The 23,721-nt window shown below is 39.1% G+C and overlaps 2 protein-coding genes and 1 long non-coding RNA gene across 6 annotated transcripts; 1 reads left to right on the top strand and 2 right to left on the bottom strand.

The window, feature by feature from the left end:
• Nucleotides 1-117: 117 nt before the first annotated feature.
• si:rp71-1d10.5 (transmembrane protein 216) lies at nt 118-3,114 on the top strand. Its single transcript, XM_037076967.1, has 6 exons — nt 118-252; nt 1,280-1,293; nt 1,401-1,494; nt 2,392-2,484; nt 2,676-2,877; nt 2,989-3,114. The coding sequence occupies exons 1-6, from the start codon at nt 243-245 to the stop codon at nt 3,002-3,004; spliced, it is 429 nt and encodes a 142-aa protein (XP_036932862.1). The 5' UTR covers nt 118-242; the 3' UTR covers nt 3,005-3,114.
• On the bottom strand, nt 2,878-9,740 carry LOC119007352 (transmembrane emp24 domain-containing protein 9-like). The gene is made up of 6 exons (XM_037076966.1): nt 9,568-9,740; nt 6,542-6,642; nt 6,167-6,292; nt 5,897-6,043; nt 5,598-5,713; nt 2,878-3,020 (listed from the first exon to the last, which is right to left on the bottom strand). Exons 1-6 carry the CDS (start codon nt 9,710-9,712, stop codon nt 3,017-3,019), a joined length of 639 nt encoding a protein of 212 aa, XP_036932861.1. The 5' UTR covers nt 9,713-9,740; the 3' UTR covers nt 2,878-3,016.
• Nucleotides 9,741-12,211: 2,471 nt separating this feature from the next.
• Nucleotides 12,212-21,788, bottom strand: LOC119007514. 4 transcript variants are annotated; one of them, XR_005071148.1, is made up of 7 exons: nt 21,641-21,788; nt 20,653-20,733; nt 19,059-19,147; nt 18,042-18,166; nt 16,219-16,392; nt 13,764-13,851; nt 12,883-13,448 (listed from the first exon to the last, which is right to left on the bottom strand). It is a non-coding gene; the product is annotated as an uncharacterized LOC119007514 (long non-coding RNA). The 4 variants fall into 4 exon arrangements; XR_005071150.1 differs by lacking the exons at nt 12,883-13,448; nt 19,059-19,147 and adding an exon at nt 12,212-12,289; XR_005071149.1 differs by lacking the exon at nt 19,059-19,147 and having other exon boundaries at nt 12,883-13,396.
• Nucleotides 21,789-23,721: the final 1,933 nt, after the last annotated feature.

Here is a 23,721-nt window from a genome sequence, read left to right on the forward strand (position 1 = left end):
GTGCAAATTCACATATCAATACATCGTTAAAATAACTGAATAAATCAAGAAGCTGTTTTTCAATTATATTATTCTTATTCTTGTTATACGTAGTAGTGGTACAAGTACTTGTGCTAGGGGTAGTGGTAGGTAGTAGTAGTAGTGGTAACAGCCTGTAGGGGGCAGCCGGTTGAAGAAGCTCCACATTAACTCAACCCAAAGAAGCAGCACTTCCTCCCAAGCTGTTTCCATGGTAATCAGGCATGGCGCCCGGTGAGTCTCATTCTTTGTGTCAAGTAAACATTTAGGAACACAACTCACTAACAAACGGTGTTCATTAAAGTATTCACATCTGAGGGGATTCACAGGAAGCTGTGACAGAAACAGATAGAAACCAGAATGTCCGGTTGTGAGGTCGGAACCTCCGTCAGCTTCTGACATTAGCAAACGTTAGCTGCAGTATTATCAGACTGAGGTGACTATTTAACGTACAGACGTTTACCGTCAGTTTAAACCACAAGCAGCACAGGTTCATATCACAAGTTTGTTCTCGTACGGATGTTGAAGCCCCGAAATATATCGTTTTTATCATCATGGGACGCTTAACCACATATCAACGTTACAGTTACAGATACTAGCTGATTACAAATCCACCGTTTAACACGTTATATATCTCCTGCATCTAACGTTGCTGCTAATTGGCGCTGGGATGTAAGTAGTACCTGCATGTAGTAGTTTTGTCATCCATGCGTCTCTGCTCTTGTACTCAACTACATCTCAGAGGGAAATGTCGTGTACTTCACTACATTTATTTGATATTTTAATATTGTTAAACGTAACAAAGACGAGTCCTCCCCTTAGGAAGTGCTCAACAGAAGCCATTTAAACACAATCAAACTAATCAGTCTCTTATTCCTTTTAGTTGTAGCCACTGTACTTCAGTACACATTTGATGTACTTTACTTTTATCATGCTACATGACATCTTAGAGGAAAACATTATTACTTTTAATAATCTGAGTACTTCTTCTTCCACAGTTACTAACATTGCTAACATATCATTATCACTATTACTGTGGTCACAAAACACCTGAATATTTTTACGAAAGTTTCTGCTGTCAGAAGATACTGCAAAATCAGCTCCTTTATGTTATAAAATGTATTATTTTGCTTTGTCATTTTTCTTTGATTTGTTTCATTGTACATTTTTGCAAATAAATGAAACTCTAAAACACAATAATTGGTTGCAGTGATTAATTTGAGACAAAAATTGCAGCTGTGTTTTTTCTTTTTGTCTGCAGGAAGCCAACCAATTGTATCCTTCACATGAAACACAGCAGCTCTCTCTCTGTGACTGTGTATGTATGTGTGTGTGTGTGTGTGTGTGTTCCTGTGTTATCCTTGACTCTTCCTCTCCCTCAGCTCTCATCCACTCCCCTGCAGGTGCTCTTCTACCTGAACAGCTGGTACTTCGCTGCCTTCTACCTGGCAGAGATCCTCATGTTCATCTATAAAGGTCTGAGAGAGGCTCAACTCCACTGAAACACATCTACTTTCTTTGAAGCAACTGTGCAGAGAGAGTTCAGTGTTTCATAGCATTCAGTATTGGGTCATGTCCTGGACAAACCCTGATATTACATTTATCTTTGAACACGGACCTCATGATGAATCTTGTTTTTCAGTATGTGACAAACACTCGCAACATGCTTTTGAACAGTGTCATATGGAGAGGTTGGTCCTGCATTTAACACATTAACGCAGTTGTCTCTAGGTTTGTCGAAAACTTCGGTGCTCTTCAGTATTAAGCGTCAGATTTAGGAGTCCTCTCCCAAGTGGATATTTTACATTTTTTGCCTTTTTTGATCAAAGTCCACATTTTAAACCACAACCACACTACAATAGTTTTTTCTCCCATTCACCTGTCGCCCAAAATGCGACTTTCTGGCTTCATCTCTGGTGTAAATCTGACTCTGAGAGCTGCAGTAGAATCAACTTAAGTTTCTGGTTCACTGGCAGGATTTTTCTTGTGTACTGACAAGGATTAACGTAAAACATGACATGAATCTCTCTTCTTTTTGTATATGTGAATAATGATGCCTGTAACAAAAACAAGTTTAAAGCATCAGCAAAGATTTCAGTTTTTACTCATTAAAGCGAATATACAAAAGGTGCATGCTAGAAAACAAAATGCAGATCAGGTACTCAGTACATTCATATGAATCATTTGGCACATAGTGCAGTGTTAACAGAAAAACAATTAAAATGATTAATAAAACTTCTCTGCTTTGGTGGCGGCTGAAGGAAGGAGGTCAAAGGTCACAGTGTTACAGTGTCCTGATGAGCTGAGATGATTTTGTGACAAATTTACAAGTTAAATCATGTTTTAACTTTTTGTTCTGTTTGCTGTGTGCAGGGATTTTACTGCCCTACCCATCTGATAATCTGGTTCTGGATGTGGTTCTACTGCTGCTCTTCCTCGGTTTGGAGACTCTCCGGATCTTTTATGGTGAGAACCTTACTGATCACTTACTGAATTGCACAAGTCGGTACTCATGATGTACAGTAGTTATTGTACAAAGAATGCAGCTTTTTCTGTCAGTAGAAATGGCAGCTGCTGTCATGTGACACAGAAAAGAAACTCGTGATGACATCATAGATGATCTCATTGATGACTCATGATGGTGTGTGGTTGGTCAGGTTGGAAGGGGAACTTGTGTGAGCGCTCTCTGGCCTCGTGCGTGTCGCTCTTCATCCTGATCCCCTGTGTGGCGCTGGCTGTTTACTACCTGCTGCTGCAGACCTTCGTTCTGCGGCTGGAGTTCCTCCTCAGCGCCGTCCTGCTCTGCTTCTATGGCCTCGAGTTCCTGCTTGGACTTCTCTCTGTGTCCGCCTTCTCCAGGTGACCTGATTGTCTGATGTGTGTGGGCAGGTGGGTTTGTTGAAAATCTTAATTTATTGAAATACATGTGGAAGATCACTCTGTGTGTCCCTTTTTATGTTTTCCTGGTAGGTCCAAAGTTTACTGAAACATCCTGACTTCACCTGAAACAGAGCAGCAGGGCCGATCAACACAGGATGGAAAATGTACAGACGCCACGTTGTAAATAAAACATTGTCTATTTTGGTATTGAAATATTTTCTACTCTTGTTTTTATAAAAAATGTTTGTGAGAATGTACCAACCCTGAGATCACAAGATTTTTAGAATTTTGTTTTTTCAATTATAATGATGGATGAAGTTCTGTAGATAAGACCCAAAGTGAAATAAACCAAAAGTTTTCCTTAATGGAACAGGATCATGAGGCCATGTGATTTTGCAACTATAATCAAAAGTTTTTAAAAAAGATTCCAAAATTTACGCAACATAGAGATAGGAATTCCTACCTCCGAACATATTATGAAGTCCACAGCTAAGTGGCACCAGCAAGGGTTCATTTTAATTTTAAAGGATAGCTACCTATCTAAAAATTAAAAACACCCACAATTTCTTGTATCAGAGTAATCCACAGAGCCGCAATGAGTATGCTAACTACGTTTTTAGCTAGATAGCAAACAAGTTCATCCAAAACTGACACACAACCAAAGAAACATCAGGGCCCGTATTCACAAAGAATCTTAAGGCTAAAAGTAGCTCCTAACAGGCAAATTTAGGAGCAACTCCTAAAAATAATGGGCTTGTCAGTCATAATTTTAGGACTCCTACTTTTTTAAAATAGAGTTATTCACAAAACATTTTAGGCCTAAAAGTAGCACCTAAGTCTGGGAGACCTTAGAAATAGTCCAGAGGACTCCTAACTCACTAAGATCTACTCACAGCCGAATGTGTTGGAGACGCTAAATGACAGGGAATTATTAAAACAATGTCGGATGGACAGCGAAGGGATTGAAGTTGTGGTTGAGTTGGTGAGGGATGCAATAACGTCCCCAACCAACCAAAACAATCCAATAACACCAGAGTTAAAATGTTCGGCAACACTCTGGTATTTGGCTACGGGGGAAAATGCAGCTCTTCACACAGGACTAGTATTACCTGGGGACCTCAAGTGATTTAGAAATTACCTCACCACGCCTGTGTTTCATGCGGCGCATTCGCACGGGATAAGTGAAGTCTGTGTTTTAACATTTTACATTTACTGACATTATGCCCCGGGTCAATCGCACTGGAGCCCTTGCTGGAGCAGCACAATGGTTAGATATGGATATTTTCAATATAATAACTGGTGAGGCTGTTGAAAGATGGAAAAGTGTTCCTTACCGCATGCTGCCATGCATGTAATCCATCTAATCATCTTTCGAGATTTTGCTCTTCTGAGCCTCCTGAATTTGCACCCAAAATGTTGTCAAAACTTTCATTTATAATTCCCAACACAGCCTCCATAATTCTCGACCGGGAAAAAGGCAGAAAAAAGGTGTGGAAAACACAAAAAACCGACCCCAAATCACAGAGATGCTGATTTGCACGGGACTAATATTATCAAATGACCTCTGTGTTTGGTGAAATATGGTAGTTTGTGGTGGAATTTTACTGTACAAATTACGGGCATGGCAGATTAGCACGGGATTAAGATCACAGACGACCTCCACAATTATTACAAATTACTGGAGGTCCCCAGGTGATACTAGTCCTATTTATCATCGGAAAAAAGTTGCATTCCATCAATACACATATTGTCTTTGACGGATGTTACAAAATACTGGACACTGTTGTGAAATGGCCCGGATCAACACACGATTCCTGAATCCAATATCTTTTCATAGACTTTGTCATGGGCTTGTAGGCAACTTCCTTATTTTCACTTCATGCATTGTGCAGCCTAAATGGCTTTTCAATGGGCTGCCCTGTCACTCAACAACCAATCACTGTTGTCACCGCTTCTAGTGCGTCCTTATAAAATGACGTCATTTATAGCAACAGAGAGTTACTTCTAGTTTAGGAGTTCACTGTTTTCATAACTAAAAGTAGGTCTCAGTGGCTTTGTGAATTACTTTTAAGAAACGACTCCTACATAAAAACTTTTAGTCCGATTTAGGAGTACTCCTAACACTAAGATAAAAGTCTTAGTGAATACGGGCCCAGATGTCTCCATACAGCTCGTCTGATGTAATCCAAGTCTGCAGAAGCCCCGAGATGACAAACTGATCTTAGGAGACGTTATATAAACCCTCATGCACCCACTTCAGATTGGGTATATGCTTACACTGTTAGCTCAGCAGCTACAATGAAGACTTCATCTTAATGTAAATCTGGTCTCAGATCAGGTTGTGATGTGTTCTCTCCTGCAGACTGTGATCACAGCAGATGAGCTGTATGGAGACATCTGATGTTTCTTTGGTTGTTTCTCTGTTTTAAATCAAGTCTCCAGCTACTTCAGTTGTTTAGCAGAATGCTGCAGCTCTGTTTTACTGTGAAGCTCCAGAAATGTTCTTTATATCATCAGGGGGGAGAAGAGGAGGACTGAGTTTTACTGTTTGAGTAAAATGTTCCTTCAGCAATAAATAATTTTAGTTTCTCCTGGTTCTCAATCATACTTTGGTGGCAGCTGGTAGCTGAGGATGTTTTGAAGGATGTAGTGGATTGCATGTGAGTGATAAAAGTCAACAGAAGAAGAGTAGTTGTTACCAGGAGCTGGTGCTGGCAGTGATGACAGCGACCACGAAGAGCGAGCGGACGACAGGCCACCAGAAGATCCACATGTTGGTGTTGTGGTCGACCTCGCGGAAATGTTTCTCTCTGAGCTGTCGATCAAGCAGACACACAACTTCAACACAAACACCAGCTGATCGCTCTGCTTCATTCCATCCTTTACAGCTTTACTACTTTTCACTTTTCTTATTTTTTACAGTTGCATGTTAAAGCAGAACTCCAGAATAAATCTAGTACGTGGGCCTTGACAGACACACACACACACACACACTGACCCTCTGGTAGTCCTGCTCTCTCTGGATCTGTCGGACCTGCTCCGACAGCTGTCGGACTCTCAGCTGCAGCTCTGACAGTTTTTCTGTGGCTGCGATCTTGGCGTAGTTGTTTGTACGTTCGCGTGCTCTGATGTCCAAGTGAACCATCTGTAGCAATGCAACAGTAAACAGGAAGCTCATTATAAAGGAAGAGTTTCATAACACGTCATTTAATATCTGCATTAAAGGAAAATGCAAAAACATCCTGTGGCCAGGTTGGACTGAACTCACCAGCATGCCTCCAGCAGGCAGGGGGCACTGTGAGGAGCCGGACTGCAGACAGATCAGGTGTCTTCCTGCTTTGAGTGACGTGAATCTGAACTTTCCCTCGGAGGGAAATTGTTTTGATAAAATCAGCTTGAAGGAAGAAAACATGAAATTCATTAATGTGAGCTAAATAAAAAAGAACACAAGCAGCAAAGCAGATACATCAGTTCTTTTTCTTTACAACAACAATAAGACTGCAGATTAATATGAGGTCAGCAGTGAGAGACTGATATTTTACAAAACATCAGCTTTCAGGTGTAGAAAATGGTGGCTAAGTGTGGGGGACTTTCCAAACTGGAGAGATAAAAAAAAGAATATTCTGCAGCATCCAGGACAAACCTCGTCATCAGGATCTTTAGCTTCTATTAACACCCAGAGTTTGTGATTGTCCGGCAGGTCCATGTTGATGTATTCATTAGACAGGTGAGTCTGAAAGTTTACTGCAGAGAGACAAAGACAGACTGAGATGTCAACATTAGTGACACAGTGCATATACATAAGAGAATACATATCATAGAGTAAGTAAGGACACTTAATAGGGTTTCTGCAAACACTATCGGGTTATTGGCTGTAATAAAGTACTGAAAGCATGTAATACACAGACCACAGAGAGTTCACTAAACTGAAAATACAGCTGTCACAAGTGACAAACAATCTGTGGACACTGAAAAACACTCAAGACTTTAATGTCATGTTCTGTTTACTCTTAGTCTTTATTTCTATTGTATGATGTTTAGTATTTTTGTACTCATGTCTATTGCTGTATTTCCTGTGTGAAGCCCTTTGTCATGTTTTTTTTAAAAAAAATGAAGTTACTTTCTTTCTCTGAATGATTTATAAACAGCAAAAAATGAAATTCAGTCTATCATGGAGGAAACAGGTGATTAAACACAAATGAATCAGCTGTGACACCTGAGGTTACTTTTCTAAAAGTTTAGTCTCTCAGGGTAGAAATGTGTGAATATATTACAGGAGCTGTAACACATTATCCATGAGTTGTCAAGTATTAAATTAATTAATATTAAATTAATAAATTAATATTAATTAATTAATAATCTGATTTGATAACTGTGAGATATTTTCTGGTTTCTGTCCTCCTCTATGACAGTGGACTGAATACATATTTTTGGGTTGTGGACAAAACAAAAATGCAGTTGTTGTAATTTGCCCATAGACGATGTTGACAGGTTCATAATGATGTGTTGACTTTTAAAATAATGAGCACAGAGGATCTCTGAACCCATTCACAAATCAAGTCAATTGAAAGGTGTTTCCTGACTGTAGTGCTCAGCACTTTCAACACAAACTCACACTATATAACGTCTGTGGAAATATTTTCATAAACAATCATTTTGATTAATTTGGGAGAAAAAAACCCTAAAAATTCTCTGATTCCAGCTTGTTGAGCTGATTTCCTGGTTTCTTTCCTCCAGTAAACTGAATATCTTTGGGTTGTGGACAAAACAAGACATCTGAGGATGTCATCTTTGTCATTTTTCACAATTTTCGGACATTAAATAGATCAAACATCTGATTGACAGACAAATCCAAAATGACAATAATCCTTTATTCATTTAACTGTCACATTCCAGCTCTTAAAGATGGAGCTCATTTGTAATGGTTTACACAGTGCTGGGCAGCATAGACATATAAAGAGTAGACGCCGCGTCGAACGCTGCTGCCTGTTGGCGCTGATGAGAATTGGGGCGGCCATCTTGGGGCGGTCACCCGTTCCACTCAGTGTAATCTGTTCAGCAGGCGCGATTAGGTGTCAGCGCATTTAATCAATCGTAATTCTGATATAGAAACTGATTTTCACGCGTTTTTTTTTTTTTTGTTGTTGCTGTAAACGTCATACATTATAGCTATGACACAGGACACATGGGCCGGCGTATTTTATTCATTATAAATGGATTAACATTAATAGAATATTCTGATGTATGATATATGTTATGTATGATAGGTATTTTGCAAACACTATAAACACAACAGAAATCATATAGGCTCTCTCACTCTATATATATATATATATATATTTACACACACACACACACACACACACACACACACACATATATTATAGATACGTTTATATATCAGAGAAAATTAAAAATATATAAATCATGTAGAGTATCAATGTTCATATATATATTATATATACATTTATATATCAGAGAATATGAAAAAAATATAAGTCATATATATCTATCCATATATGTAATAGATACATTTATATATCAGAGGAAATGAAAAATATATAAATCATGTAGAGTATCAATATGATTCATATATAATATATTATATGTAATAGATACATTTATATATCAGAGAAAATGAAAAAAAATATAAATCATATATATCTATCCATATATGTAATAGATACATTTATATATCAGAGAAAATGAAAAATATATAAATCATGTAGAGTATCAATATGATTCATATATCTCTCTCTCTCTATATATATATATCTATCTATATCTATCTATATATATATATATATATATATATATATATATATATATATATATATATATATATATATGAATCATATTGATACTCTACATGATTTATATATTTTTCATTATATATATATATATATATATATATATAGATATAGATAGATAGATAGATACATTTATATATCAGAGAATATGAAAATATATATAAATCATATATAGAGTATCAATATAACTCATATCAGGTCAATGAGTGAGAAATGAGAGAGAGAGAATCATGAGTGACTAAAACAAAACCTGGATAACAAATGGGGACGGGAAGGAAGTGGAATGCCTCTTTCTTCGTTCTTCTTTGTAGCCTACATTCATTCAACTCGGAGTAGAATGACCGCCCCAAGATGGCCGCCGCATTTCTCCCTGCCCGGCAGCCGTTGCGGCGTCTACTCTTTATATGTCTATGCTGGGCAGCGTCTGTGTTTCCCCACAGGGATCAATAAAGTTTTATTATTATCTATTATCATAATTGGTTTGTTTAACAGGAGCAGTGAACAGTGATAAACTGCTGTAAATCAAGGATCTGTGGATCCATAAGAGCTATCTAATTTTGATTTGTTTAATATATATTAACATTAATCAGAATCTCCAAAATAGCTCAACTTTATGAAATTAAACAGACAACAGACTATTTCCCTGCGGATTTGTTGTGGAGTGAAAATACTCAAGTAAAGACTGTATTTCAGTTAAGAACTTAAGAAAATATACTTCGTTAATGTCCACTGGTTAATATCGTTCAGACATGAAGGCTGGTTTTAAAGTTCAATGTTTGTTGTTACAACAGGTTAACTGGTTAGCTAAAGTGAACTGAGTTAACTTGAGTCACTATGCTGACCGGAAGTAGAAACTGACCGATAATCATCGTCTCGTCCGGGATTTCCTCTATGAAACATTTCTTCTCGGTGTCTCCGATGTGAAAGTACAAAGAAGAGACGAAACTGTAAAAAACGTTTAAAAACAAAATTGTCAGCAGACAAGACCTCATCCTGACAGACATCTTCCTGCTGCTACTGAGTCTGCGCAGGAGGAGAGGCTGCTGGGAGTTGTAGTACTTACCATACCTAACCAGGGCAGAGGGTTGTAGAGGCTAAATAAAAGGTGGGTCAACTATCCACTGTTAATAAATGGTATCTTGGCGACTGAATGTAACGAAATAAATTTACTCAAGTACTGTAACCAAGTGTATTTCTGTGGTAATTGTACTTTACAAAGTACAGACAGTTAATGTATTTACCTCCACTGCAGCCCCTGCTGCCTGGATGAGAGAGTGCAGCCCTGCTAGAAAAAACAGCATAGACCAACATAGCTGGTGACCAGCGGCAAGACCAGCATATGTTGTGTTTTGGTGCTTGTATGCTGGTGATCAGCAGGGGATGCTACAAGCCTATGCTGGTAGGCCTGTATAATTAATGGGACCTTGCTGGTGGACCAGCTTCATCATACTGGTCCACCAGCTAGACCAGCACCAAACCAGCTCTAACCAGCATAGACCAGCATGGAAATGGAAAATCAGAAAAACAAATCCAACCATCATCATTGACAATAAATCTCAGGACATGGTCGGCCTTGAAGGATGCAGTGGTTAGATCCTTCACGATGTGGGGAAGGAAGGCTGCATGCGAAGGAGCCTTTGAAATGAGACAACCTCATCAAAGCCTTTTTAATCATTCAGACTCCAAATGTAGCCTTCGAAGGACGCAGCGCTCTAACTGAGACAGCTTTTGTGCGAAGCTAAGCTAACGACTCCAGCTCCTTACTTAAAGTTAAGTTTTTAATCCAAATCGCAGAAGGCTGAAATCATTTAGACACATGTTCTCAGTGATGATAGTTGAGAATTTAACTAAAGGTAACCAACTGAACCACTGCAGTTATTCCAAGTTGTGAAAAGAGACTTTCCCCACATTTTGTTTTTGCATATGTTCAGTATACATAAAGTTGAGGAGCTTTATCAACTTTTTGAGGGAAACTTTTCTTCTTAAGCCGTCTCTAATCTCAGATGACTAATTTAACAGTAAGCGAACAAGCAGAATGTGACTGCCGGCGTTGAAAAGCGGATAAAGAAAGTTGAATTCTGCCTCGGCCATCAGCGCCGCTCCTCCTGACCTGCGCGTGTTTGTGCTCGCAGGGCATTTGTTCTGCTTGTCAAAGTCGGCGTCCAATTGGGTGAAGCCCGTATTAAAGAGATCAGTGTATTTGCATGTCTCCACAATGGCTGCCTCGCTCGTTTCCCTTTGTGAATATAAAGTAGACAGAACTTAAAGCTGAGAGGTTTCATTACTGAGTCTATCGCAGTCGTGCAGTTCCTGCCACACAAATTAAATTGTGCCACTTTGTTGAACACCGACCTCTGTTCATAACTGCAGATACATCTGCACGCTGTGTCCATGGCCGTCAACCCGCAAAAGTCCCTGTGTCATTTACATTTTTACATATTTTTCCTTTAGTTTTCATCAGATCGTACTTCAGCTCTTGAGAATGTTTCAGGTCACGTTTTAGGAGCAAAAAGAACAAAAAATAGACGGCGAAATCTGAATAAGCCAAAGTCAAACTGCACTTAAAAATACAATTTATACTGCTGAAGTTAAATAAATGAACTTTGTAAATAAAATAGTGTCCTCCTTAAAGGGAACTTCCATTATTAAACATATTCTATACATTATAATTCAGTTATTAAACATATTCTATACAATATACTTCAGTTATTAAACATATTATTTCTCTTGTTTAAAGCACTTTGGGCTGTATTTCTAAACAGAGCTAAAACTAAAAATACTTAATTTCCATCTGTTAAGACAAAATTGTTAACACTAACCCTAAATAAAAAAAATGATAAATGTTTGCAACTCCTCCCCTTCAGAATGATATTCTAGCAGTGAGGGTATGCCTTTAAAGCAAGGAGACAAATTAACTAAAAATGAACTTAAACACTTACATTAAGCAAAAAAATAATCAAACTCCAATAGTCTATGTGGCGGAGGTGGGACACAGCAGAGATGACAGCTTTGTTTCTTAAACCTGGAAATGTATAAAAATGTTGTATTTCTCCGGTATTTTCAGACACAGACAGCGGCCGTGTGAGAATAAATGTTGTGAAACACTGAAACAGCCGCCTCCTTTTTCCACATGAGATGTCGCTGCACCAAAAGTCTTTACCTGACTCAAAAAATAATTTAGTAATCTATGCAGCAGTCGTGGTGGAAACTCACAGCTAAACTATATATATTATATGCACAGGCGTCCACCTTTTTACTCAGTATGAACCTGCTTTAATGTGATTGTAATGTACTGGTTATTTATATTATATATTATTCACGTGTGTGTTTGAGTTGTATTACTTAAGACTAAATTACACTAAATGCACTTTGATGTTAACTGTAAATAACAGTCAGGATGTGAAGCTCTTCAGTATGGAGACCTTAAAATACATTTAGCTTGAATTTCTGTTTCACCACCAGTCAATCAGAATTCAGATACTTTATTAAATAGAGAGATTTATTTCTGCATCGCTTGGTTAGACAGATCAGTTACATGAGCACTGCTGATCAGAGGCCATCGACAGGACGATGAACAAATCCTGAAGAAAATAAATGTGACAAATGTAAAAAAGTCAACCTCTCATTCCTCGAATAATCACATTCATCTAATCAGAATAGTAATGTCTCATGTAAAACACAATCTGTGGAGACTGATCCAATCCAACCGCATGTTCAGCGGATATAGGAGCTGGTGTAAACCTTTGATAATCCCTTCAATTGGAGAACATTATGCAGAATAACCACGTGAACCTTTCTTCGGCTCGTTTCTCTCGGCTTAAATAAATATAAATGATTTCTGTGCACGTTCCCCTCGTGTTGGTGGCGTTGCTTCCTGGACAGACAGATGTGTGATAATGCTGATATTCACATTTCTGTTTCTGCTGTCAGTGAGTTCGAAACCAAGTGCAGTTATTCAAATTAAAGTTTTTCACAGAAGCTCAGTCTGAGACTGAATCACCAAGATGTGTCTCAGACTTATTTCACCCTGTGAACGACCATAACTTCATAATTTATTTATAATTCCATTTCATCTGTGTAATAAAGACCATAATCAAAAATACACAGAGCTACATAATGGTACAACTTTGTGCAATATTCCAATTCAATAGTGTACATATAGATGGAGAGATCATACATTGTATACTTTTATTTTTACATACTCTATTCTCCAGTTTTATATTTTAAATTCCTCCACACTGAGACATTTCTATTCTAGAAGGAGAAACTGTATGGCATCCAATTTCCCCACTCGGGATCAATAAAGTGTCTTGATTCTGACATAAAGAGTCGATCCAACTTGCAGCTTTAGCCTTGATTTCATTTTTGTCTTTTAACAAGCAGCCAGATGACGTTTGGAGACACAGATGAAGTGAAGACAGAAACACAAATGACTTCAAATCCAGCGCTGTGTTCACTTGATGTGTCAAGACAGTAAATGTCATCAAAGGTGTTGTTGTTGAAGTGATAATTCTGTTTCCGCTCCTTCAACAAACGACTTTCCTGAGTCTGTCTTTGTCTCCTGTTCTGTTGCAGTTCTGACATTTAACCACTAGATGTCACTAAAGCTCCATCAGTCGGAGCCCAGAGCGCCGCTCCATCAGCAGCAGCTCAGCCTCAGACGAGAGATGACAGAGGTGAAGAAGAAGCTGAGGATGGGTGAGGAGGAGGAGATGTAGAGGAAGAGGAGAGCGATATGAGCTTGGATGAGAGGAAAACAAAGGAGGGAGGAAAGATGAAGAGATGATGACAAAAGAAGGGGATGAGGAGAAAAGGATGGGCAGAAAGTGAGGAGGGAGAAAGAGGATGAAGCTGCAGCAATGTGTATTTTCTGTCAAGACGTTTGATGTTCAGTTACAGACAGAATAATTAAATAGACTCATTAATTGCCACATTTAATATCTTTTATGTCCCTGTCATTTAAAGGCAAATTGAATTTTTAATGTCATAAATCATTTTAAAGTCAGTTATTATAATTAATGAGATATATTGACTATAATACTTGAGCCTACATACTTAACGAGTTTGGAGGTGTCCTAACGAGCAGCAGGGGGCGGGGCTCCCACAGAAGGATGGATGGATGTGTGCGTCTCTCCTCGCTCAGCTGTGTTGACAGAAAGCAGAAAATGATGATTTACTAGGTGAGCTTTTATTCACGCCGTGTCCCGGATGAATAAAGATCAAATTAGAGGTTTATGAGCTCCGCTGTCTATCCTGACATTTATATGAGCCCTGGGCTCGGCTCGCTCTGATTTATGTTTACAGCAGCAAAGGAAGAGGGGAAAAAAACAAATGAAGTAGTCTGAAATCATATTCTAATGCTCTGTCAACAACAGCACACACACACAGAGGCATGATGGGAGACCGAGAAGAGTCACAGGTGAAGAAGATGGAGGAAGTTCTGCAATTACATTCAATAGCTACTGATAACATTTACCGAAACATTTATTATTTTTAGTCCACCCAGTTGAAGACAGCGAGCGCTGCAGGCCAGGACTGGACATGGGAGTGTCGGGCCAAAAATCAAATGTGCTGCTCAATTCTGTAGAATTACAGACACCAGTAGCAGGAGACGTGTACGAGAGATGAGAACACACTAACATGGGTGCTGTTAGTTTATCACATCACAATAGCTAACATTTCCTGAGTTGACCCTATGTTTTAAGAAACTCATGCAATGCAGGAAAAGATGCATTTAAATGTAAATCTGGTGGAAGACACAGTAAACTTTTTTACCTCCAGAGCTCTGAGGAATAGAATCTATAGAATAGATAAGGCAGGACACGCAGCAAGTTATAGGAGATAGATAGATAGATAGCTAGATAGCTAGATAGATAGATAGATAGATAGATAGATAGATAGATAGATAGATAGATAGATAGATAGATAGATAGATAGATAGATACTTTATTGATCCCGGAGGAAATTCAAGAGAAGAGAATTAGAGAGAAGAAAACCAGCTACAGGACGTACACATGCAAATCCCTTTTAACAGTTCAGTTAAAGAAGATATGAAACATTTAAAAAAAATACCCTTCCACCTCATAGGACTTCCGCCTCATAGGGTTCATCAACAGGACTTGTACTCCATTACACTGATCCATTACTGGTTACTTCCCAGATGAGGAAGCTGCTCTTCATACATGACTTTATGCTGTTTACAAGCTTCTTTATTTGAAGGTTGGTTTTCAAATGAACTAAACAAATGTCTAAAAGCAGGTGTTTTATGGTCCAGCCTTATTTTTCACAGTGAACATTTTGTGACACGTCCACAAAAACTTTCTTTTGATTCACTCCAACTAAGACACAACCGGCACAACTCAGTGACATCATAACGAACCTGTGATGAGGTGTTTGCCACAGATGGACGTATATTGACTGGGTGAGCTGAAGCCATAGAGCCCTTCAGAAAATCATAAACAGTGGCGCTTTTTAATGATTTAATGTACAAAATGCAACACAGCAGCTGAAGGTGTGACCAGTATTTCGCCCAGAAGTGGAGCGACGCCTGCGAGCTAGTTCAGGCAGACACAGGACTCCCTCACTCTCTACACTCATCTTCCAAATGTAACCTGAAATCTTCCATCTCTTCCTCTGCCTGCCAATGCCACCACTGCCCTGTGTCAGTACTGCTGCATATTCTTTGCTTTGCTCATCACCCCCCAATATCTCTATGTAAACGCATCTGCGGGGAGTGATGAGTTTGGAGACTAGACGCCAAATTCATACTATTTTTTGCTGCATTTCAAACGTGAGTTGTCTGACTAAACTACTTCTACTGTCTATACTGTAAACATCTGTTCTTTAATAAAGGCAAGATGTTTTAAACAGGACTTTTACCTCAGTTGTTATGGAGTATTTTTTGATTTTTAATATTGCAGCTTTTGCTGAGAAGGGTATAACAGGAACTACAGGATCTGAGCATCCAGCAGAGCTTAAAGAGGTGAAGAAGAATCAGATCTGAACGCCAAATGAGCTTCATCAGAATTGTGAGGGTCTAAAATCTGCAGCCACTTGATGGCAGTGAGACACCGCGATAAAAATGAGAGGGGAAACCGCGGAAAAAAAAAACCCTGCATTCGTCATAAAAGGTAGTGAAAGAGAGGAGGAGGAGGAGGAGGAGGAGAGGCCCGTAGAGCATCCATAATGTATGTGATCAGTCAGAGAGAAACACTGGAGGAAGATGCATATTTACAGGGGTTATGATACTAATGATGACACAGATGCTGAGGCCCACATGAACTGACAGAGAAAGAGGGCAAGAGACAGACACACACAGAGAGAGAGAGAGAGAGAGAGAGAGAGAGAGAGAGAGAGAGAGAGAGAGAGAGAGAGCTTCCTGTCCGTCACTCTAAGAGAAAAAAAAAAAACAGCGAGCTGCTGAAAAGTATCCATTATTGAGTCGTAAAGTCTGATGTTCTTAAAACAAGAGAAGAAGAAGAATCAGCCAGCGAGGGCGAGGTCATCTCACCTGATTCTGCTGCTTGAAAAAGAATTTAAAAGAAGCTGCTCGGCATGTGTGGCTTTCATCTCGGTAACACATCCAGGTATCATCACGGCACATCCGACAGGTGGGTCTGGTTTCAGAGCCGGCAGAGACAGAAGTTTGAGGTGGAGGCAGGAAGATCTGAAGTCATCGTATTTACTGTGAACAAGAGATAAAAAGGAATCATACATGTCCAAAAATACATAGACAACAGTTCAGTGCTCATAATAGGAATTTTAGAAGACATTAAGATTACATTAATAAATAATTATTATTGTAGCTGAAAAAAATGGGGCTGTTTTAAGTTATAAAAATACATTCATCATTTATTTGTGGATTGTATTTTGTATCATCAGTAGGTAAACAATAAATGAAGTGATCTGGTAAAAAATATAAAGTAGTAAAAAGGTAAAGTGGTCAAAAGAAGCATGAAATGAAAATACTCTGGTGGCATTTCACTTCACATCTTTATGAGCTGACTGTTCTTTAAGAAGGTGGAGGTAATGGCGGTGATGGAGTTACAGCTGGAGCAGAGGGATGCCAAGCCAGAGACCGCTGTTCAAGACATCTTCAATTACATCTGCTTGATACAAATTTCAGCTTGTCACATGTTATTAGTTTACTGAGGATGGAACTATTTTGTTTTTACTTTCCAAAAAATGAACAGATAATGTCTACTATGTTCCTGAATGAAGGACAAATATGTAATTATTTGATTCAAAGAAGGGCTCACTATTTCTGATATTTCCTATATTTTTAACGAGGCATCAGGACCTTTTCCAGCTGTGTTTGTGGTGAAAGAACCAGCTATTTTTAAGGCAAAACATGACGTTTTCCTCATCCTAACCAAGTGGTTTCATTGCTTGTAAGTGTTTTTATGTCGGGACATTTTTCAGCCGTGTTTGTGGCAACAAAAAGGATATCTTTGACAACTGAACGCTTCCAGACGCGCTTGTGGCGACACAACGGGAAACTTTTAATGAGATGTTGGGACATTTGCTAGCTGTGCTTGTGGAGACAGAATAAAGTACTTTCAGTTACAACATGATGTTTTCCTCATACTAACCAAGTGGTTTTGTGCCTAAACCTGACCAGACCATATATGTTTTGTCATTTCCTGTTTTATGGTGAAAGTGTATCCTCGTGGGACGTTTTAATTTCCACTTCCTGTCGTTGTTTGTTTTCAACCCTTGTCTCATCTGTTCCTGATCCTGTCTTCCCAGCATGTTTTACGCCTGACTCATACTGGTTTTGACTTGACTGGATTTGGGTTGTAAATTTCATTTTTTTGGCTTGTGGATTTCTCCTGTTTTGCTGTCGGCCTTTTGCATTTTGAACTTTGGATTTTCATGGACAACAGAAAACTAAAAATATCCCTTCTGGATGTCTTGTAGAAATGTTGATATTCGAAACAGACACATTTAACATGTCCACAGTTTGCAGGAATGTACAATGCCAACATTGCTGAACACAAAGTCACACACATTATTAGAGAAAGTGGTTTGTTTCTTATTTGCTGAGTGCTAAGAAGCAAGCTAGCACAGGAAATAGCTATAGGTGAAAATTCTTGAAAGTGGTGCGTTTGTGTCCACCGGGTCTCAAAATCAACGTTGAAACCTTTTTCTACAAGGTTTGTGGGGCTTTAACATCAAGGTCTTTTCTGTTTTCTTGAGTCAAATGATATTTTCTTCATCACAGTACAACCTTATAACTCTCTAGATTCTGAAAATTACTGCTCAATTTAAGAAACCAGCTGAAATAAGAAAAATGTCACCTCTTCACTACTGTGAACACCTGAATAATGTCACCTTGTTGGCTCTTCTTCTTTGGTATTCATATGAAGAATCAGCTCTTTGTCCATCATGTCAATTCACTCTGCCGAATCCACAACCTGCTGAATACTTCGCCATCGTAGACATAACTTCTATTTCAACTGTAAGAAAAGAAATATGGACTGTGTGAAGGCAGCATGATGAAGGCATCTTACTCTGACCTCGCTTCCCTGCACACATTTCCTTGACATGAAAAGCTGCCTGAAGCTGCCTGCTGCCGCACAACAAAGTGATGCTCCAGAGCTGGAAACAGCCACATGTTTAATGCACACGTTGAATTTGTGCATATAAACTGAATGGAGGCCGCAGACGTGATATATTCATAAACATGTATTCAGCCTGGTGCAGGGACGTGCACATGACTATACAGGGGCAGGGACTCAAAGTCAAAAAAGGGCAGAATGAGCACAAAGTGCAAATCCATTTTTTTTTTTTTCCGGGCTTTAATATGTAGATTAATTCAAAATTAATAAACAAATTACTTAAAGAAAGCTAACTACTTAGCTGTGTATCCTGTGTAGCTGTGAGTGAAATGCAGTTGCCATTTCTTTTGTGTCACCAAGTTATTGTCAACCTGAGTTTATTCACATTAACATAAATACTGAGGTTTGGAAGACACGCAGTTCAGCTGCAATTCTTAAAAAGCAATGAAACACTGGTTTATTATCAGGCTATTTATTGGAGGGCAAGTGCAAACTAGAAATACAGACTAGACATCTAAAAATGTGACAAAACCAAGAAGTGACTGTGACTGTTAGTAGGAACAGCAGTAAACTCAACATCTGGAAGAAGTTTAAGATTTGTGGCAAGATAAACAGCGACACAGACAGCTGTCATATTAGATTATTCTTAACTCTCATTAACAAGCAGTTAGCTTAGCAAGCACAAATGGGCACTCTTCTGAAATATGACTCATATTTAAGCATGCTGAACAAGTGGAAGGCGACTTATTAGCCCCTAAAAGGAAGTTATATTCATGGATTTATAACTCACAAAGGTTCAAGTCGCTCCACTGTCACATCTCATCTCATATGTGAGTGGTCGAGTCCTAGATGAGGCAGCGGCTTCTCTCTCTCTCTCCTCTGTGAGAGAGAGAGAAACAGAGCGCGGAGCCACAGCGGACAGAGAAGGCTTTAGGCCCACAACACACACACGCACACCATATTACAAGGAAATGCGTAAGGTAGATTACGACATTTTTATATTGCCGTTTCTTTTTTTTTTGACATCCCTTTGCACACTAACAATTTATTTATTCATTAAAGAAACACACAGACAGGGCACTTTTTAATACAGGTAAAACGAGCAGGGGCCCAAGCACCCCTTGGGCCCTGTGTGTGCACGTGCCTGGCCTGGTGAGTCAGATGTAAGAGGAATGACACCTCATTTTGTGGTCAGTAAACCTGTTTGTCGTCATTTATGCCCTTAAGTAATTTCTCTTTTACCTCAGATTAATAATATGTGCAATGATAAACCAAAGCGTTTAAATTCATTGTTTAATGAACTGTATAATTATGGTTTTTAGAGCCAAACATTCTGTTTCTAACAAAATACAGCCCTGCCGTATATTTCGTTGCAAGCAGCTTCGCACCATAATAATATATAAGTAATATAAGGTAGCAACCTCAGCCCCAGCGTGAGCAGTGTGTGATTTAAAGGGGGGGGTGAGGGGGGATGCTGCCCCCCTTGTGAACCTGCCATCACTCTCCATCCGCTAGCAGCACATAGTGTGTTACAAATCACAGGCGGCCGCGGTCAGCTCCAGCGCCCAGTGGAATCACGCCGGGCACGGCTGCTTTGCATTCTGGCTGCCTGGTCTATTTTTACGGAAGCTGCAACAAGCTGTACAGAGCAGATCACACCGGCAGGAAGTCAGAGATGCAGGAAAGGCATAGAGCATCCGGTCAATTTTCAAAATCAAATACCCTGTGCCGACTCCCGATTCTATAAAAACGAAAAATTACCAGATCAACGAAAGTGTCTTCTAAATGTTCTAAAACAAAAACATTACTTTTTTTTGTTAGTGTTTTTAGTGTGTCTGTTCAAAATACGGTGGCTATGTTATGTTGGCTCATCTGTTACATTTCCTCATACCAGCTGTTTTAAAATGCACCCTACTGGACAAACTATGTCATTACACCAATTTTAAATGACCCCAAGTGTGTTTTTCTGCGTCACAGTTTTTGAATATAAAGTTTTAATATCGATGCATATCGGACAATGTATACACCAATACCAATATGTGATAATGTGCTAATATCAGCCAATAAAATCAGCCTATCGATAAATCGGTCGGGCTCTACTATTCTGCACAATGTTCATCGTGTGTCCTTCAAGGAATTTAAATGGTTAAAAAATTCCAAGGTGTCATAATACAGTTGTAAAAAGACAATTGAAGTAAGGAGAGAAGGAAGATAACTGGATAAAATGGAATTGTAGTAATAGAAATATCACAGTTATGGTTAAGCCATCCTGCAATGTCCTTTGGGAGGTGTGCATAGGTGTGTCGGGGCAGGGTGGTCAAGGGTGTAACCATAGTATAGATAAAGGTGTGGTCCGCATGGCAGTTCTCATTCAAATTTCTCACCTGATCTGTATCCCCAGAGCATGTCCCTGCCTGGCCACTGCTTTCACTGTGCCTCTCCTTCTCCCTGTGTCTCTGTGCTGCCTACATTGGGACCAGATACCATTATTTTACTAGAAGAACAATGACTGACTTTGATGATCATTTTAATTTGATACATTGATTTTTCTGCTTGTGTTACTAGTTTATTTGCTTTAGCTATACAGTAAGTGCATAAATGACAATGTACAGTAGTGAAGCCCCTTTCACACATGCACTGGATGCACACTATCTGGACATTACCTGGAGGAGCTGTATGTGTAACAAATGTCAGTTGACCCAGACATTAACCGGACTTCATTCAGGAGGTCAAACTTGTCCGGAGAATTTACAGTTCTATTTCATGTTCATATATTTTATACAGAATAATCAGTATTACAGCGCCAAACAAGCTGTTTCAAAATTTCAAATTGTTGTTAATTTTACTGACTTCAGCGACATCTCCATCTTCTGATGCTCCGGTTGCTGGTAAAAAGTGTTGTGTGTTTATTCGCTTCACTTTTGGTGTGAACACAGCAGAGTGATGTTGTTTCACAGCTCTTAACTAGTCAGCTGTACAACCTGGATCTATTTTATCAGCACTTAAATACATCAAGATAAATGTTAACAGTCACCCCAGTCTTTAGCATTAAGTTTCAACTGAGTCTGTGTTGTTGCGTCTGTGTGTTGCTTAGCAACCATTCTGCTGAATGTCGCTGAAGAACTAGCGTTACATTGCTTGGCGGAAGAATGATTATTTGTTATCAATAAATTATTTTTGCTGCGTGTTTATTTTATAAAACCTTGCCAGGTATATGTAGCAAGCATTTTATAAAAGCAATAAGCCCCATGAGGCCGAGGTTTACAGTCATTTTAGAACAGCAAGGCAAGGCGCGCCTCTCGGGGCTTATTGCTTTAATCTACTAAGCTAACGTTATCTATTTAGGTTATTTATTGTTATCTAGTTACTTACTAGACCCTCTTATGTCCGGCTGTCGGTCTTGCTTTCTCCACTTTGTGGGAACTTCCATTTTATCCCACCTTCTCTCTTCACCACCACCAACAACAACATCAACTGCTAAATTGGAAAAGAGATGGGCGCAACCAAGTTTACAGTTGGTGGAGGGGGGTTCCACATTATGGAACATTACGGTTCGTTAAAAAAGGAAATAAATCGAAAATAAACAAGAAATAACAAGACAGATCTGTTGACAGTTTATAAAAGAGTGCATATTTAACACATTTTCTACTGTATATTGGTGCACCCATTGGGCCATCCCCCTTGTTAAAAATTAACAAATCACCTACTAGTTACACTTTTGTAATATGCTAATAAATAATATTTGTGATAGTGCACTATTGATGTAGTCTACATGAGCTGGTTGATTGGTCACTGAGAGCAAACAAAGTTCACTCAGCGAAGTCACAACTCTTGTCTGTTCAAGACCTCAGTGGTGGAGTAAACTCGTGACTGAAGTCAGGACAGCATAATCACTTGCCATCTTCCGCAAAAGACTCAACACTTATTTGATCAGACTCCACCTCAATCTTGCATAGCATAATGATTTATTTTTTGTTTTGAAGCATTTACTCCAAATGCTTCAGCAAAGGAAAAAAAAACAGAATGCATGGAGTGCTACTTGGTCTTCAGTTTGGGGACCCAAGTAGAACTTTTTATGAAAGAAAATCTGAGGCACTCAAGAAGGTACTGATAAAAAGCCTTTATTGGTACATGGCTTGTCTAATAAGCCTAAAAGGCCTTTGTCAGGGCAAGGGCAAGGCTTTGAATCTACTTTTGAATAATTTTGCAACAATCTTCAGGAATGGTACCACGTGATGAAAAGGGTTCAGTCTGATTTGGCTGGTGCTGGTACACTCCAACAAATCAATGCTCCAACTATCATATGTTTTTATGTCTTTGCGTCCTTTTAGAAACAGACATAGATGTTGTTTTGGAAGTAACCCTTGTGAGAAGCCGTCCAGTGCGAACCCAAAAACATCTGAGAAGCAGAGTGGAGTTACTGGTTGAACACAACACAAACACAATTTATGTGTTTCACATTTATTGTTCTTCCTGATGACATCTAGTATCCTTCACACAGCTTCCAGACATGTACTACAATAAGGCCCATCAGAACATAATTCTCCTGACGAGGTTCAAATGTTTTACCGAACATTTCAACAGCAGCATACTGACAATCAGTCATCAAGTCAGTCCTCACATCCAACATCCTGCTACAACTTCAACCAAAAAGATTGCAAGAATCATCAAGGACGAACCCAAAAATCACCAACACCACTCCAACCCAACTCTCAGACCTTCACAGTCACACAGTGAAAGAAAGTCAGACTCTCTGAGGACCCTTCACAGATACTCCCATCAGACATACACTTCACAGCAGCTCAGCTTAAAATGAGAACTGACAAAAACTCTTTCATCTCCACTAAAATATCCATTTTAAACAAGGCCAAATACGCTGTCGCTGCTTCTGAAGACAGCTCTGCACACCTGCTCTCCTCATTTATGGAACTGTTGTGTTTTCATAATGCCAGGGTTTCATGTATTTTCATGTTGTTAATGAGACTCACACCTCAGACTACTTCCTTTGCTTGCAATAGATAAAGACAAATCAGTGAAAATGACATTTTGTCTCAGGAACAGTCCCGTCTTTGCCTTGACAAAAATCTAAAAATCCAAAATATCACAACTGAAAGTGTCTCTTGAATGGATTAATCCGAGATTACTGACTAACACAACACCATGAAAGAAAAAACAGTCCAACAGATGCTGATAGAGGAGTCTCCTGTAAACAAGCTGCAGCGCTCTAATGTGAGATTTGTGTCCTAATACAAGTTTCATGTGTCTGTGGACAAACGGTATCTGTTTATCTGAAAACTGTTTGTCATCAGTCAGGAGCGTCTTATATTCAACACTGCAAAAAGCTCAGTATTGTTCAAGTACAATTTTAAAGCTCTGAACTGATGAAACTCTTGCTGTCTGTTGTGACTGCAGATGGCGACCAGAGTCAGTTTAGTTCTGAAAAGATCCAAAAG

The sequence above is a fragment of the Acanthopagrus latus genome, chromosome 18, assembly GCF_904848185.1.
Source record: "Acanthopagrus latus isolate v.2019 chromosome 18, fAcaLat1.1, whole genome shotgun sequence".
Taxonomy (NCBI): domain Eukaryota; kingdom Metazoa; phylum Chordata; class Actinopteri; order Spariformes; family Sparidae; genus Acanthopagrus; species Acanthopagrus latus.